The 17,648-nt window shown below is 37.3% G+C and overlaps 3 protein-coding genes across 3 annotated transcripts; 2 read left to right on the forward strand and 1 right to left on the reverse strand.

Moving 5' to 3' along the window:
- The first annotated feature begins 797 nt into the window (after positions 1-797).
- On the forward strand, positions 798-5,078 carry cplx4a (complexin 4a). Its single transcript, XM_079487151.1, has 3 exons — positions 798-1,307; positions 3,301-3,388; positions 4,212-5,078. The coding sequence occupies exons 1-3, from the start codon at positions 1,144-1,146 to the stop codon at positions 4,437-4,439; spliced, it is 480 nt and encodes a 159-aa protein (XP_079343277.1). The 5' UTR covers positions 798-1,143; the 3' UTR covers positions 4,440-5,078.
- A 1,434-nt stretch (positions 5,079-6,512) lies between these two features.
- rx3 (retinal homeobox gene 3) lies at positions 6,513-8,913 on the forward strand. Its single transcript, XM_079487469.1, has 3 exons — positions 6,513-6,950; positions 7,211-7,437; positions 8,028-8,913. The coding sequence occupies exons 1-3, from the start codon at positions 6,701-6,703 to the stop codon at positions 8,454-8,456; spliced, it is 906 nt and encodes a 301-aa protein (XP_079343595.1). The 5' UTR covers positions 6,513-6,700; the 3' UTR covers positions 8,457-8,913.
- A 1,275-nt stretch (positions 8,914-10,188) lies between these two features.
- grp (gastrin-releasing peptide) lies at positions 10,189-12,155 on the reverse strand. Its single transcript, XM_079487245.1, has 3 exons — positions 11,975-12,155; positions 10,863-11,110; positions 10,189-10,546 (listed from the first exon to the last, which is right to left on the reverse strand). The coding sequence occupies exons 1-3, from the start codon at positions 12,111-12,113 to the stop codon at positions 10,505-10,507; spliced, it is 429 nt and encodes a 142-aa protein (XP_079343371.1). The 5' UTR covers positions 12,114-12,155; the 3' UTR covers positions 10,189-10,504.
- Positions 12,156-17,648: the final 5,493 nt, after the last annotated feature.

A 17,648-nucleotide genomic window follows, 5' to 3' on the forward strand; every position in this document is an offset into this window, starting at 1 on the left:
CAACATGAAATTAAATCTGTTTACTTTCATTTCTTTACACTATTTGGAAAAAGAGGTTATCTTTATCTTTTCAACCAATCTCTTCAGCCTCTCGTCATATGTACCACATTCCATAATCTAATCAATTCCCAATGGATTAAATCAAGTCACGCCCATTTCTTTCCTTCAAATAACACGTATCACTTGAGAAAAATTCTCTTTTTGGACGTGAAAGATTGACATTAGCCTGCTTTACAAATTTCATCGCCTTTCTTGTGGTGCACAACCATTTGTTTTCACCCTTTTCAAATGATGTAAATTACGTAAACAAAAGCATTAACAATTACATGTTAAACAGTCTTAAAACATCCTTCTCTTTCAAAACATTTAGTTTTTGCTTCATTTATGCTTCCAGTAGCCTCGTAATGGGACTGTTATGGGATTCTGGAAACACAATGGTGTCCTTATTGCTTTAAGTGTCTTAACCTTGGACCGAAAACATCAGATCCTGAATTGTAATGAGAGAATGAAACGAGCCGTTTTGTGAGAACTGCCTTGAATTGAGGTACATGGACTTTTCCACGGCAAAAGAATGTAATGATCCTGTAATTGCTTTTTCAGGGTCAGGGAGTGTTTGCGATGCCTTTGAAAACCAGCTTAAGCATTTTTGAGCATTTCCATTTGTGTTCAAGCCAGGTTTTATATAATGTCTAATAACTGCAATGCGTGAAACATACGGATGGAAAATCTGAGTATGGATTGGTGCTAAAGCATTGGTCGGTCTCTTATAAAGTCATGTGATGAGTAGTCATTGATGCGACAAATGTGATGTCAACACCAGACAACAACCTAATTCCTCCAAAACCACAAAGTCATAGTTTTCTCTGATTTAATCAATATTGACATTGTGATTGACAAAAAAATGCACTTTTAATGTGCAGAACAGAGCGCTCAAAGCCATCTGCCTCAGCGTAGACGACCGTATCTTAATCCAGATTATGGCTGCAGCATAAACGTGTTTTTTTTTTGGCTGCCATTGGTAGTCTACAGTGTGTCCTTGATAACGCAGGCAGGCAGGTCGGTTAGCCTAGCTTCAATTACACCACCAACAATATCCAAGGACCTCTACTAAAAAACGGAGTTTAATACAAAGGTTAAGTAAAAATGGCTTTCTTAATTAAAAGTATGGTGGGGAACCCTTTGAAAGGAATGGGTTTTGGAGGAGGAGAGGAGAAGGCAGAGGAGGAGACCCCCAAGGACCCTGCGAAGGCCGCCGGTATGACCCGAGAAGAATATGAGGAGTACCAAAAACAAGTAGTAGAGGAAAAGTGAGTAAAGCTCTGGCCAATCACACTAAAGCAATTGATTTGATCTGCTCATTGTTGTTTATTTGGACTGTTTATTGAGTTTATACTTTTTAAAATCTTGTTTAGATTTAGTTTGTATAGGGGTTGGTGCATCATTAACATTCATCTTAGTAACAACTAAGCAGTTGCAACTTTGTATTGGTGTTGTATTTTGTATTTGGGTTTGTAGATTGTTTCCTCACTGGTTGACAGAATGTCCCACGGAAATATTTGTAGGTCTAATGTGAAAAATCTGCATGTTTAATATCATGTATCTGTAGCTCAATTGTTTGAGAATTACATAACAGTGCTGCAGTAGCTGCAGCTGCGACCTCCAGGGAACGCACCTACTGAAAAAAATATGTACATGCCTTCTAATGCAATATAAGTCACTTTGAGTAAAATATAAATCACGTTGAATAAAAGCTTCTGCCAAAAGCATAAATGTTGACGCAAATTCGATAAAGATAGTTAGTGCTTAGGAAGGGGGCCTACACGCCACCTTGCAGTGTTTATTTTTCTCCGTAATTTATATTCCTCTTGTTTTTTCGCTAACTTGAATCCTCTCTCTTCGGATAAAAGAATGTAAAATGACAGTCTTACTGTTAAAACGCACTGCATGTCGATATCAGAGAGTAAACATCATGCGTGCTAGCTGCTAATCAGTTCTGAGAGCAGGGCTTAGCTTAGCGCTTAGCGCAGGTTATCCTGACCTTGTTGAGCTGGATGATGCTATTTTTAGAAGCAATCGTGGCAGGAAGCAAGTGATGAAGATATATGAGAATTTAGTCTGGTTAAAACCTGAAATCATATTTATTTATTTCATTATTTGTTCCCGGGCTAGTTTGCAGCCTTTTTGTTTTGACGTTATTAATTAAGATTAAATCATGGAATTATGACGTTTGTAATAATAGACTGTATATACATTAAAAAATAGTTGGATAAATTAAAACATTTTCCCTGGTTGCCTTCAAGTTTTGAGTTAGTTCAACTTAAAAATACAAGTCACCTCAAAGAGAAATTATGTTAACTAATATTTAGTAATTGAATAACTTAAAAAATGTAAGTTAACCAACAAAAAATGTAAAATATTTACTGCACAGTACATTTTCTGCCTAGAATTTTGCAACTATATTGTAGTAAATATGCTAAAAGTGCCAAGTCTCGTTGACAAAATATGCAAATCTAGATATTTTTCTCTATATTTTAAATTTGGTTTTATCGATGGAAACTGTGGCTATAATCACAAGTTACTAATACATATTGTGTATAGGATGTTTAAAATATCTTATGCTTTGTGCTGTTGTGTAGACTATATATATTTATTGCCAATTCTAACACAATACAAGATACGTATCTAACACGACATTAAAACTCACTAAAAGTGACAACAGAAATGTGGACCGTTCCAAAATGGCAGATGCACCGCATGTGGCATTTGTGAATCAATATAATATCTGATTGACGCTTCCGAGCTTAATCCGACATTTAATACAATTCATGTTCAAATACGAAAAGACATCTACAAGCAACACCAGTCTAACTTTAGACCAGGTTGGAAACAGATGGCTCAACCAATACAAACATGCATGTCGACTGTGAGATTACATCCAAACATCTGAAAATCTTTGTGTAATTTAAGATCTAACATGATCGAAAAGACATTAAGAGTTGTTTCTGACAAACTAGTTAGAAAATAGCTTTGCTTTGGGTATAGTAGAGGTGACTGAACAATGACACCCTGAAGCTCTTTATCTCCTTTTAAGCTCCAGCCAGTGTATTGTCATGCTCTGTAAACACACGGTCTTTAGTCCAACTTATATGTTTATGGTGCTATTTAATATGGACAAGACGACACTTTTATTCTTTGTAGATGGAATTAAAAACAGCTATTGGAGATTATGTTGTTTTTTCTTTAATATGTGATATTAATATTTTCTTTAATATATACCTGATCTTCTTTTCTGACCAAAAGGATGGAGAGGGATGCGGATTTCTTGCACAAGAAAGCAGAGAGAGCGACTTTGAGGGTGTGTCTACGGGATAAGTATCGACTTCCTAAAGTAAGATTCCGCTCTTAAGAACAAAATGTACAAACGTTCAGTAAATTCCTCATGCCTTTTTTTTCATTTGGTGCAATACTTTTAATATAATATATGTTATAAATACAGTTTTTTACACAAAGTTTGGGAATACAGTACTTCAATTATTTTCGGCTCACACTTGACAATAAGGTTGTATTTGTTAACATTAGCAAACGCGTTATGATCTAACAATAATCATAGTTTACAGCATTTATTGATGCAAGTTAATGCCAAAACAATTGTTCGTTGTGCGTTAACTTATTTGAAAAGGTACAACTTATTTTGAGTGTATCACAAATAAAATTTATTTCATTTCAGAAGTCATTTTTAACTTTTACATCATTTCAAATATAAGACTTTTCTCCATGGTTTATCGGGAAATGAAGTTGTTTTCTAGTGAATGTAGCTCTGAGCTTTTGGCACTTGCTGTAAAAGACACAAGTTGGTTGAGTTGAACAGAGGTCTGCGCATGTATCCATCTTTCTTAGATTTCCACATCATCTGTTCATCCTTGAACAGCATCAATGTATTTTATAAATCGTTTGTGGTGGTGAATGACAGTGATGAATAAAAATCATTTAAGTTCCCTTGACTTAGAAATGTGGCTATTTATCGTAAATGATTTATATTTCAAGCATGACGTGGCTATAGAGAACAGACTTAAACCAGTGTCTGTTGACAGTCATGGATAACTTATGGATAACTTAATCGTGGATCCAACTTTTATACTTGCATAAGTATTTTGAGTATCTATCAGTATTGGAACTGTATTTGAATGCATTCGATCTGTGGTTGCCCTCAGAGTGAGCAGGACGACAACATGATCCAAATGGCTGGAGATGATGTGGATGTTCCTGACGAACTACTGAAGATGGTAGATGAAGATGCCACAGAAGAAGAGGAGAAAGACTCCATCCTGGGACAAATGCAGAACTTACAGAACATGGACATGGATCAAATCAAAGAGAAAGCATCTGCCACACTCACTGAGATGAAATCCAAAGCTGAGGAGAAGTGCTCAGTCATGTAGTGGTTTAACAAATCCCCCAAATTGTACAAACTTGTATATTGAGAGACATATCTTTGTTTCTCTCTCTCCACATTCGTCAGTAAAATTCACTGATCTGCGGTCTGTTGTCTGAGAAAGGTTCAATTCTGAGCTGTAAGATTTGAGTTTGACTGTTTCTCAGTTCACCCGAATGACATTTGAATGGCCCCAATTCATCCGAATAGAGATTTCTTCTCTTATAAGTGTTGTTTAAATAAATGATTTTAGTCACCTGTTTTCCATTTTCCAGTTTGGTTCACAGTACCTTTATAAAAGAAAGATGTATGTTTCCACGTTGTCTTTCAAACTATTTCAAGATGTTACTGTGAATATGGGGTCAAATAAGTACTTTTAGTTTTTATTGATTATAAACAGATGCAAAAAACTGTTTAAATCCCTTCTCCTGATTCTGTGTTTTTTTGCACACAGAATGAGATTTTCTTTCTTTGTATGACAGCAAACAATCTAGAATTGACACTTATTATGTTGTAATGCACGGATTATATACAGTCTTATGTATTAACATCAAGTTTTTATGTAAGATAAATAGGCATGAGTATTTTATGTGTAGGTTGTATATGTAAACAAATTGAATAAAATTATTAAAACGCAGTTGAATATTGGGGGTCTGCTTTGATTTTCTTTATTCTTTTCTTTTTATTTAATATACATATATATTTGTAATAAAGAAAATGTTTCTTTTGAAATAATCAAATAATATAGAATGATAATTAAACTTTGCATAAATGGAGATTCAAATAAATACACTGTAGAAATCCAAGTATATATAAGTACTGAATCCAATTGTTTTTCAAAACATGGCATGGATTTGTTTTTCTTAGTAATTCATTGCTGAATATGGTGGGTATACACACACATTTTTCTATAATATAAACAAAATGCTGTAAATACATTTGTGTGGCTTTAAGAAATGTTTTCATTAGCATCACAACACTATAGTAATGCAGAATAATGACTCAAATGAAATGTGAAAATACTGAAACAGCACATTATACATTACTAAACTTAAATAAATGGCTATTTAGCACAAAGCCCAGATTGCAAATGTACACATCTTTCGTTTGTTTGAATAAACCTGGGAATACAAACATTATCTGTTGTAATTAGGGAAAAGCCAAGCAGTTGAAAGGATTTCCACTGTTTTGGATAGAGGGGGGAAAGTGTGTAATCCCTTCAAACCAGCGTGTGTCCAGCGGATTATCAGACTGCTGTCAATCTTTGTTCGCAGTTAATTGCACGTATCCATTCAATATTGAGGAAGTTTGCAAATTCTTCCAATTAACTGCACCTCAATTGCAGGGCAGCTCTTAGAGGTCGCGCGCTTGCTGCTTGAGATCATGTTTTGTTCATGTAACAAAATCTTCTTGGCCCAAAGCACTCCAAAAAAGAGAAGACTAAAAGTACCTTTGAGCCCATAAAATTATTCCCTTTATCACTGCTGAGATTTAGCCTAAACGACTTTAATGAGGACTTTTTTGTTTATTATCAATTCCCTTTCTATCTAGGCATATTCATCTCCCATCTTACACTTTAATAAATTTGAAGTCTGTATTTTCATATTATATCACGTAATAATATTGTAGATGTCCACAACTCCATGTTTATGCTATTCTGCAAAATTGCTGTGGGAATGTATACTTGTTAAAATTCACATTTTCATCGTGCTATTTTTAACGGGGGTGAATAAAATTCTTATATTACAGTATTGAAGTTACAATCATTATATGACTATTTTAAATGTATGATTTTCTCCCCGCATAAAGTTATAATCCAGTTTATTTTATTTCTATAGGCCATCGTGGTCTAGACATCTGGAGTGGAAAAATGTTCTTTAAGATTTACGTAAATCGGTTTTCAAAGCTTCACTGTAGTCCACTATCATCTCTGGGAGGAGTTAAAATACTGAGACGATTTTAGGTCGCTCGTTTTGACCATTCTGACGTGTCTTGACGCGTCGAAAGGGGATGTCACTCGCACAGGGGGGTCCCGGTCGAGGGGGCTCCATAAAAGGCCCCTTAGGGCCACTGTATCCTCACTGAGTTTGGGTCAACCCTTGAGGAAAGTTGCAAGAATCGTTTTTGCTGGAACAGCCTGGAATATTGACAATAGTATCCTGTACTTTTCTACTTGTTATCAAATCTGAAAAGACTTGATTTGGTCCAGGGTAAGTTTTTTCTGTACTTTGGCTTTTTTGCGTTTTTTTGTTTTTCACGAGAAGATCAATGCGGCTTGTTGGATCACAGTCCCAAAACATGGAAGAGCGTCTCTCACCATCTGTGCGTTTGGGTCGCAGTCCTGGTTCCCAAACGCGAATCCACAGCATTGAATCCATTTTGGGATTTAAGGGAGAGAATATGTTTCACCCGGCTTTTTCCTTTGGATCAGGAAGGCCAATAAAAGACATCGAACACTCCACTATCGGGAGTTTGTCGTCTCCACAAAAGGAAACAACTAAATCTAAGAACTTTGAAAGTGAGTACCTACAAAAACACAAAAAAAGTTTGTTTGTAGCATTTACAGTTGTTCATTTTCTTTTTTGTAAACTTACTTGAATGTGATTGATAAATGAAATACAGATTACTGTATGGGCAATAATTAGCTTAATGCACATTCAAATGTTCTTCAAAGAAATGTTTGATGTTTAATTAATATTGTACTTCAAAACTATTAGAAAACATATGTTCATTTTAGATTTTGACATTCGGTAAACGGGCAATGTAATTATGTTACAGGTGTGTGTAAATCTGGCACCATGGTCAGTCCCGATCTACTGGACGGGGACAGTGGGAAATTATCAGACGATGAAAATCCCAAGAAAAAACACAGACGTAACCGAACCACGTTCACCACATTTCAGCTTCACGAGCTCGAGAGGGCTTTTGAGAAATCGCATTATCCTGACGTGTACAGCAGAGAAGAGCTCGCGCTGAAGGTCAACCTGCCTGAGGTTCGAGTACAGGTGTGTACATCAACATGCACGGTACACAAATCATTGTTTGTTAACGTGTGTGCGAGCATAACTTTCTTACATGTATAAAGAATTTGCACAGATACGTCCAAGTTAAATTCTTTGCGCAAAAACTGCCGCGTAAAATGGACATGTACGCGGATACGCATGGAGACAATGTTTGTATTTGAAATTTCAATGAGGCAAAATGGCTGCTATTATATTTTTGCTTTCAACCTTCGTTTCTAAAGAAATGATCAACTATAATTTTCAAAATGCTTTTTTCAAAATATGAATTTACTTATAAGTAAATGTTTATTCGTTTATACGTGGTATGTTAAGACAAAAATGCCAGAATGTTCTTCTTGAATTCTTTTAGATTTTTGAATTAAAAATTCATTTTTTTAATTCCGTAAAGTGTGTGTTTAATTTAGGCATTGGAAAATTGCATGTATCCATCTTAGTCATGTTTTTGAAATGCACCAATTTATTTTGCCAGTATATTTGAACTTTTTTCATTTTTTATTAAATTTCCTTAACATGGGACATTAAAAAAATCTATGTTGCATTTGAGGTTAATTTCTTTTAATTCTCCATTCCAGGTGTGGTTCCAAAACCGTCGAGCTAAGTGGCGCCGTCAAGAGAAACTGGAAGTGAGCTCCATCAAGCTCCATGAGTCATCTATGCTCTCCATCCCCAGGACCGGACCACTGTCTCTGGGTAGCGGTTTGCCTTTAGAGCCCTGGCTTACTGCAAGCATTTCCTCCTCCACCTCTCCACTACAATCTTTACCCAGCTTCATCACCCCTCAACATGGTTTGCCAGCCAGCTACACCTCTCCACAATTCATCGGCTCAACCACGCTCAACCACCCTCTACCCCATATTGGAGCAGTGTGCCCCCCTCCATACCAGTGCTCCGGGTTTATGGATACATTTTCTCTGGAAGAGGCAGATCCACGAAACACAAGCATCGCTTCACTAAGAATAAAAGCTAAAGAGCACATACAGTCTATAGGGAAGACATGGTAGAATTTGAATGTTGCAGGACTGAGACATCTTAGAGACTGAATGTTGCATCTTCTGCAACTTTCTTCAAAGACATCCAAGGCCATCATTTCACACTACCCCAGTTCAATGTTGCTCATTGTGGATGTCTTTATTTGTAAAGAATGAACATTTGTTTTTGTTGTTTTTAAAGTTCATGAATGTATTAATAAAGATTTTTGCAGATTTTAATCAGAGCCCTTTTTGTGAACACAGAAAGCATAAAGGGTTTTAAAAGAAGCATTCGATTTGAGTAATCTGTCCAAGTCTGCGTCTACCAAAACCCATTCAGTTTAGAGAAGCAATGTATTTATATTCAGACAGTACAATACAGCTGGCAATTTTCAACAATATGTTGCTATATGTTCTCACATTGTACAAATAAATTTGGTATTTTATCAAAAAGTTCATTAACACATTAAATGTAATCTGTCTCCAGCTCATGTTGAATACTGTCATGGCTATAGGACTGTGAAACATATTTAATTTATATCTTGATTTAAATCTTTAAGATATTGTGTTATTTTAATATTTTGGCTTTTATATTTTTAAAAATCAATCTCCCCACACATATTTTCTGAACATTTTATTAAGGTCTATCTGTTTAAAAAGCTAAATGAATGCTTAAGACATTGCTTATTTTAAGAATATTTTAATGTTGAACGTTTTTTCTATTGGGAATTCAGAAGATTTCATAAAAAAGTATTGAAAGAAAGAAAGAAAGAAAGAAAGAAAGAAAGAAAGAAAGAAAGAAAGAAAGAAAGAAAGAAAGAAAGAAAGAAAGAAAGAAAGAAAGAAAGAAAGAAAGAAAGAAAAAGACAGAAAGAAAGAATTGGGATTGTACGGAAACGCATTATTATGTTTTATAATGATTACAGCGGCCTCTTGTGTTCACACCTGGAACAGTCTCGCTGGAGCAGTGTACTAAAACTCAAATTTAACTCACCCCATAAACACTGGGGAGTTTCTGCATTGTGTTTTATTTACAATTTACCAGTGCAATTGTATTGCTTAAACTAAAAACAAAACAGTATTTTGCTGATCCTACATAGCTGTTAAAATCTGCCCTTTTAAAATTGTTTATATTTCCCCTCTAATATTTTATCAAGGGCAGTTTTGTCTAAGTGGTTCAATAACAGTGTTTCAGGACGTACCGGTAAATGCAAAATATTGTTCTACCAAACATATCAGATCGCATCACTAATCATAATTCAACCAAACGACTAGATTTGTCTAGTCTAGAAAACTATATGAATGTTGCAGTGAAATTAAGGTTGATGGAGGTCACATAAACACCGAATTCTATTACCTTTCATTCATATGTGACAAACAACTAAGCAAACATCTGAAAGGAAACAATCGCTCAGGCTGTGTAAACTAGATGAGCTTAACCAAATGAAAGTGGCTCCAATTGACATTTTTCATTGTGAGAAGCATCAGGGTCTATTGGACCCATTATTGTGCATGCACACAGAGCGGCGAGACAGCTAGACCATCAACAATTTCCTGTCAGTTGTCACAGACAATGATTTAGTCATTCGGATGGTCATTAGTGTGTAGTGAAGGGCTCCTCTGTCATCTGCCAACATCTGTTAAATGCCTGCTTGACTAATAGGCAGTTTATGGCCAGTCAAGTTCAAGAAATCAATCATAACCAATAATGAGAAAGAGTCGCATTTGACACACTGTGTGTAGGGATAAGTTACTGACTCATGTTGAGTTTGGACTGAAACATAAAGAATTTTTTAATATAATCTCAGCACTTCCACTGCAGATAGTGGTCGAAATTGATTAAACAGTTTATATGACTACATTGGTTACCACAGAGTTCATTTATATAAAACATAAGCATAAAATATACAGAATAATGGCAACGATGAGCAATGTCATAGAGTTTTACATAAAAAAATATAACATGCATATTTATATACTGTGTTGAATAAAGAGATTCATATCTGACAGAGATGATGTCATTTTCAAGAACTTCAAAACAGTCTTAAAGGCATTTGTGTAGAAGCTTGTCCTCAGCTTGATTAATCTTTTATGCCGAAAGCTTTTAAAAATAACTGCTCCTCCTGCATATAAAGAAAACATCCTGTTACTTTTTGACACTTTAACCTGTTTCATAACAGAACATCTAGCCTGCACATCATTGTATGTTTACATATCATTTATTTAATAACATTTTATTTAAACCCTACGAATGTTTAGCAATTTGTTACAAAATATTTTAAAAGATTCTTATATGTGACAACATATTATTACAATACAACATGATGTACTTTATTATATACCAGCTGGAAATAACTTTTACTACTTTATAAAAAAACGTATTTATAAGCTAGCACATAAAAGCATTGACACACATTCTATACTTTCCCATGTTTGTACCTGTTTAAGTTGTCTGTCTATCTCTTGATCTTCCTCCCACTGACGAGCAGTCGACAACAGCAGATGGAGCAGCTGTGAAGCGCCAGTCTCCCGCGCGCTCCTCTGTTCCATCCGTCCTTTGACGAGCGCTTCCAGTGCGCGCAGGAACAGAGGATCCGTGTCGGGCTGATCTATAAACCCCTCGACATCGCCGCCTGGGTCCTCGAGTCTGCGTTGCTCATCTGTGCTTTTCTTGCCCATTAAGTGGCCTAAAACAGAAATGTGCAAATGGGAAGCGCTAAAAAAAATATATCAACTATTGCAAACGATATCAAATGTGCAACTAACAGGCCTAAAACAATTAATGAAATAAACGAAATACTGCAAACGCGTGGCTCAATGCCTTAGCAACTGGAACAAGTGATGGGTTTTGATGTTTTAATATTTACATTTAGATTCACTCATTTGGCAGACGCTTTTGTCCGAAGCGACATACATTGCATTGTACTATAATATGATAGCAATATGTAATTTAAACTAAAACGGTTCGTCCCTTCTCAACAAAATGAATTGAACTTTCACAGTAGGTAATGCATTAGCCCAACATAAATGAGCAATTACTTATTTTCTTTTAAATGATCAAATAACAGAGAAATTAACAGTGGCACGGCACGCATTGTCCTCCAAGACTCCTGTACGCTTTGCCTTGATGTGTCAAGCAATGGGATAAGTGACACTTGAGGGAATTGCAATCACTTCACATACCTGATAAATTACCCTTTGTACAAAAATTAATAACGAAATTTTAATAGCACCCTTATATAATAGTATGGCTGTGTTTTTATAGCCTATAGATCGCATAGCACATGGTTTGGAGGCGTTGGCTGCATGTTCAACATGTTTTTAACATTTTGTCTTTTATATTTGTATTATTTTTAAAAGCACAAATGCCTCGCACAAACGTTTACTAACTTAAAAATATTCTCTCCATTACTAACACAAATGCAACATATTGCGTTACAACTTCACACACTCAATCGAGCTTTTAACTATAAACAAACATGCACAAAACAGTGTACCATTAGCACTTAAAAGTATGATCCACGGTTACATCTCTAGTGAACCTTGCTCACCTACTGCCCAGTGGTTTCCGCGTGAAAAAACTTTTCCTATTGGTTGCGCACCATCCGACGCATACGCACCACAGACAACCAATACCAAAATTATTGATACGGCTAATCTGTATCTCCGTACGAAGCACATGACTCCCATATAAGACTCGCTGCTCTTGCGTGTCCAGTTATAAGTACAGGTCCCTCTATTGGTGCATGGGCACAATAAGCTCATTTATATGCCCCCGTGACGACAAGCACTTAGAAAGTGAGAAGATAATGACGCCATAATTTCGTGCGCAATAGAAAAAATGTCGTGCCAAGATATGGATTATTTGGAGTAGGGAAATGCGCTGAAAGTTTAATGCGCCCTCCCAGGGGATTCTGCGTCAGCTAGTGGGTTAAGGGACTTGACATAAAAAACAGCTTGTCATGTTGAGCTAACCTGTCATTATCTCAGCCACAGGCTATTATGCTTGCCAAGACGGATTGAATGTGAAGTGTCATCGGTATTTCATTAGATAAAGGGTAAAAATAGCTAGATAATGGTTGCCCATTGTTTTCTTGTGCACAATTGGTGTATTTTCCTTGGAAAAATTTGAGGTGTAACAATACAAAATGAGGGAAAAGTCAAAATAATGTTCCAGGGTAGCTTTAAGCCAGTGACCCTTTTTGCTCTATCCTTGTCAACATATCTCTTTACAAATCCATTTATATTACAATGTTATAATGTAAATGGATTTGTAAGGAGATATGTTTATATGACACCAAAAGTAAAAATTAAGGTCTTGACAATGGCCAGGGTAGCCTGAAGCCAGTGACGCCAGGAGCTCTGTTCTTTCTCAACATATCTCCAAATCAATTAATATTACAATATTTTAATTTGAATGCATTTTAGATCAAATGCTAGACATACAGCACGATGCTCTCCAAAAAGTTACCTTGATGAACATCTGCAAAACAAGCACACGATCTAAAGAAGTGATTAGTTCAGTATTCTGTTTTTGTTTGTACTCTTTAATAAATATAAAAACAAATAAGAAAACATAACTGACCGTTTTTTAGGTGTAAACTTACTCTACAACTGAAAATGAGTTTTCGTTTATTTCTTTTCTGATTTACCTTAACTTGGCACTCTTATCTTCTCACCCCTCAGCCAGCAAACAATGGCAGAATGAAGGTTCCTGTAAAACCTCACAAACAAACACATGACATATAAGTAATGAAGAAGAAAAACAATTTCTCATTACATGTCATACACCGCTCCTTAATGTCTGCATTCGAAGCCACTGGTCGAAAATGTTCCCAGCAACCTCTTACAAGCATGTATTGTTCTGTACATCTAAAAGAACAGATGGCCTGTTTTTGCTTTCACTTGGATGGAAAAATCAACATTTGAACAATACATGCGTGGAAAAGAGGTGATATGTGGACGTTTCTGTAATAATGTACTCAAGTGACCTCTTTGATATGATACTCAGCTATATTTGTTTGCATATAATATTTCAGGATAGCGTGACAAACATGCATGCCAATGAGATCAGTGACTTCTTTTGCATGGAATATGTATGTCACACGTTTACGTCACTGATCAAAGCTAAATATGCAAGCTTTTATAACATTAAGTGTGACAATGAAAGCACATCGTGGTTATGATTATTTATTATGTTACTTTAAAGTGGGGTAAAAACTTCTTAAGTCGGTCTGTAATAAATAAAAGCTGGTCCAGAAAATAAAAATACATTTATTGAAGAATCAGTTAATTCAGTGCTACATACCGGATAGGATACTTTTATGTGTGCCTAATTCTTTACAATGTATTCATTGGATTTAAATAGGACCATTTTCAAAGGTAATAATAAATAATGTATATAGAATGATGGGCATGGTCAGTTTTATCTCATCACCTGAACGGAAATGCCATTCTTGCAAGTGAACACCATTCACCACTAGATGGCGATATTTCTTTTCGGTTGAAACTTAAAGACAAAATGTCAATTTTCAAGTGGAAAAAAGTAATAATTAATATATGTAATAATAATTATAATAAATCTATCCTATAAAAGAACAAATATTTTATGTGATATTTTCTATGTTACAGATTATATCATTTTCACAGTTTATTTGTCTTTATAGGTGATGGTCTAATTTTTACATTCATTCGCATTTACACATCGTGATATTGTAAAATTACTTTCAAATGTGACAAAAATAAAGCTATTGTATATTATTTGACAGGACGAAATGTAAACAGCATGTCCGAACCATCGTTTCTTCATTACTATGGTTAAAAGACTTTGCAATGGTGAGAAATAATGTTGCTTATCCTGGCTTTCAAAATGTCAATGATCTGCTTTGAAGTAAATACAGTAAAGGCCTTTGAAAGAGCGGTTAATGTCTGTCTGAAGACATTTTATCATCAAAGTCAAATCTCCATGTCACATTTCACCGCATAAAAGCCCTATGTGCTAAAAACAAGACCAATAATATCATAGATTTTAAGGTCTTATATTAAAGGTAGCTCCCGATGCCCCAGGCCCAGTAAGCACATGAGTAATTTGTTTTATAAGACACAGATTAAAAATGAAAAGGTCAAATGCTACCAAGGCTGCCCTTTAAGACATATGGGTTAAATTTCCTTTCTGTCTGTTGTCAATCATTTGGACACGTTTGGGGTACTGATGTCCTTCAGGGTTGGATTTTTGATTTAACAACACATGTTTAACATCAAGCGTGCTCTCAATGATATCTTGTGTTTTAAAACGCGTGATCGTGTTTATTGGAGACTAAAAGCAAACTGATGTGCGCAGCAAAGCATTCTGGGAATAAGGTTTGATCCACAGGGAAGCTGAACTGGCAACCGTGGCTGCCACATACCGTACACGAACGCACGAAAAGAAGCATCAATGACGTAATGGCATAACGTGCGCTTGTAATGCGCTATAACCCGAACACGTCACCAAACTCGCAGCTGCACGTTAAAACACGAATTAAGAGGAGCGCGATTAGATATTAAATCCGCCCCGAAGACCACATATAGAAAGGAGCGGGTCTCGGCATCACCGCGGTGATTCATGGGTAAGTGTGGCACGAAACCAATCCGCAAACGTTGCCCGGAAACTACTATATTACATCATTTCAACACTGCATTTTAAACCAGGTAACAAAAACACTGCGTGAACACTCAGTGGATCAACGTCGGTAAAATCACGCAAATATCCGCCCCGCACCCAAACACCGGTAGCACTGCATTGTGGGAAACCCCGTGAGACAGACGAACATCGAGATAAAAAACGACATCTTCGTTCATTCCGGAAAGAAACGAATAGATGATCCGGACTTTTTCCTGACGTCACGGCGCGTCGTTAAACTTGAACGTAACACGTTTCAAGCGGCGATATTATGACACAATAGGAAGAATCAATAGGACACCGCCGGTCACGTGATCGCGCTCACATCTCGGGGGTGGGCAGCAGCAGCAGCACCAGCAGCAGCCTCCTCTCCATGTCTTACTGCTGTATTCGGCAGGCAGGCAGGGGGAATGCCATGTATTCTCGATCATTTCGAGCTGTGCTGTCATGAGGTCTGCGTGCACCCATGCCATGCTTTTTGTCAATGTTGTTCCTTTCAATCCCTCTTACGTGCATGTTGATGTCTTCTGTCATTCCAGGTTCTGCTGTTCTGATGAAAGCATAGCTGATGGTACAGCAGGAATCATGGCTGGCCTTCTTGATATTTCCTATCGGTGCCATGCAGAGAAGAAGTGCCGTTTTTAATGCAGAGAAGAAGTGCCATTTTTAATTGAGACACGGCCCTTACAATAACCCACACAGGTAGGTCAGCATCTGTTATTTGCTCTTTGAATCAGATTTTTTCCTGCTGTCACGAGGCCTGGGTGCTTGTGATTATGGCACGCGTCGGAGGGGATGCGTGCATTTGTGAGCTGCCATCGTGGATTTTTCCTTCGGTGCTCTTGGAAAACGTTGGTTTATTGTGCCACAGTCACATGCATTCGTGGTCTTCTAGTTCCAGATTTCCAAAGTCATTCCAGAAGTGAAAAGCTCACAGTCCTGTAAATGATTCAAGCGCCTGGGCCACGATAAACAGCAAGAACCATTTTAATAATGTCATGTAGGAAGTGCATACATTTTCTTTAAGTGTTATTTATAGAAAAACATGTGAAGTTTTGTTTGGGGTCAGAGTTCATAAGTTCACTGCATGGCCCTCTATTGGCTGCTCTGTTTAGTGTTTAAAGTTGTATTCAATTTAGTTGAAATTTTGCATATGTTTCTTTCCCAAACATCTTATTTGTTTGCTCGTTCAAAACATCTAAAGCTTATTTTATTGCAATTTTACATTTGCTTATTTTTATTGCGTAATTGCAACCATTTCGCAGTGCAGGGATGATGTCACATTGGCATAATGTGAGATATTCAACACCCTCGTTGCATTTCAAGATCATTGCAAATCACATCCGTAACGCTACAGATGGCCTCAGAGCGTGTCGTATTTTAGAAATGGCATTTCAGAATTCATACAACACGTGACGTGTTTTAAAACGTGACAGAAGTTCATAAAATGTGAATGTCATACCATCGAGTATGTAATAAAATGATCCGGATGTGCACCTGTGTGCCAACACCAATACATTTCACTCCATTCCTTCCTGTTAGGCACAAGCTATCCAAGCCCACCGTGAGCTTTTGTTCATCGTGCTCCACTCCTAAACGTCATTCCAATAGATCTTTCTCTCTCCCCCCACAGACCTCCTTTCTGTCTCCTCTCATATTTCCTTATTTCTTCTCCACCTCAGTTTCATCTCCGTCTGTTTCTCCTCCGCGGCTGCAGTGGCGAGTTGGGGTCCCATCGGTGCGTCCCCCTCCCCCAAGTGCATGCACAGACAAAAGGCCAGGGCTGCTTGTCAAGCACACTGCCCCCTTCCTCCCTTCTCTGCCTTCGCCGCAGAGGCTCCAAGATCGCAGGGGAAAAAAAGTCACAATCACAGAATGGGGCCTGGCCGGACTGACTTCTTGCGTAAGCCTTTCCACGGAGTGTTCTGGTAATGGGAGAAGGGAGAACCCGGGTAGGGCAGGAGCCTAGTTTTTCGCTGTCTTTCTATCTTGTGTGTGTCACAGTCATGGTTAGTTCTTTCAACTGAACACGGTCGTCCAAGGCTGGAGATGATTTTAATTGACAGATCCGTTTTCTTTCTCCTCTCGCTTGTTTTCCAGGAAAAACGAGAGGAGGAAGTAGGGACAGTGGATGAAAGAGAAGAACAGGGACCACGGAGAGCATGTGTCTGTGTGTGTGTGTGTGTGTGAGAGAGAGAGAGAGAGAGAGAGAGGGAGAGAGAGAGGGTAGGCTGAGAAGGAAATAGGACCAATTCAGTTCTGCAGAATGGGGTAAAACCGAGAGGCACAATCAAAGAGAGGTCAGGTACATTTTACTCGCTATCTATCCGTCTTGTTTTCTCGTATCTGCTCATCATCCTAGCCGAGCTTTTGACATAAACACACTGTTTGTGGTTTTCCTTTGGAATGTGCATCCGTCGTTCGTCTTTCTTTTTATTGTCTCTCACCATCCCGTCCATCCATCTGCGTAAACCGGTCGTGAACCTCTGACGTGCATGTTTTTTGCCAAAACACCCTCCGTAGTCTCCGCTTTCGGGCCTAGCTTGTGCTCGAGCTCAAAATCA

Source organism: Barbatula barbatula, assembly GCF_947034865.1.
Source record: "Barbatula barbatula genome assembly, chromosome: 22".
Classification (NCBI taxonomy): Eukaryota; Metazoa; Chordata; class Actinopteri; order Cypriniformes; family Nemacheilidae; genus Barbatula; species Barbatula barbatula.

Bases quoted from the DNA above. Each gene is read 5' to 3' on its own strand.
- cplx4a (XM_079487151.1), top strand. From the start codon at position 1,144: ATGGCTTTCTTAATTAAAAGTATGGTGGGGAACCCTTTGAAAGGAATG. The intron at 1,308-3,300 runs GTGAGTAAAGCT...TCTGACCAAAAG, and splicing joins AAACAAGTAGTAGAGGAAAA to GATGGAGAGGGATGCGGATT. The intron at 3,389-4,211 runs GTAAGATTCCGC...GGTTGCCCTCAG, and splicing joins ATAAGTATCGACTTCCTAAA to AGTGAGCAGGACGACAACAT.
- rx3 (XM_079487469.1), top strand. From the start codon at position 6,701: ATGCGGCTTGTTGGATCACAGTCCCAAAACATGGAAGAGCGTCTCTCA. The intron at 6,951-7,210 runs GTGAGTACCTAC...ATTATGTTACAG, and splicing joins TAAATCTAAGAACTTTGAAA to GTGTGTGTAAATCTGGCACC. The intron at 7,438-8,027 runs GTGTGTACATCA...TCTCCATTCCAG, and splicing joins TGCCTGAGGTTCGAGTACAG to GTGTGGTTCCAAAACCGTCG.
- grp (XM_079487245.1), bottom strand. From the start codon at position 12,113: ATGGGAGTCATGTGCTTCGTACGGAGATACAGATTAGCCGTATCAATA. The intron at 11,111-11,974 runs GTGAGCAAGGTT...TTTCTGTTTTAG, and splicing joins CGGAAACCACTGGGCAGTAG to GCCACTTAATGGGCAAGAAA. The intron at 10,547-10,862 runs GTACAAACATGG...CTTTATATGCAG, and splicing joins TAGACAGACAACTTAAACAG to GAGGAGCAGTTATTTTTAAA.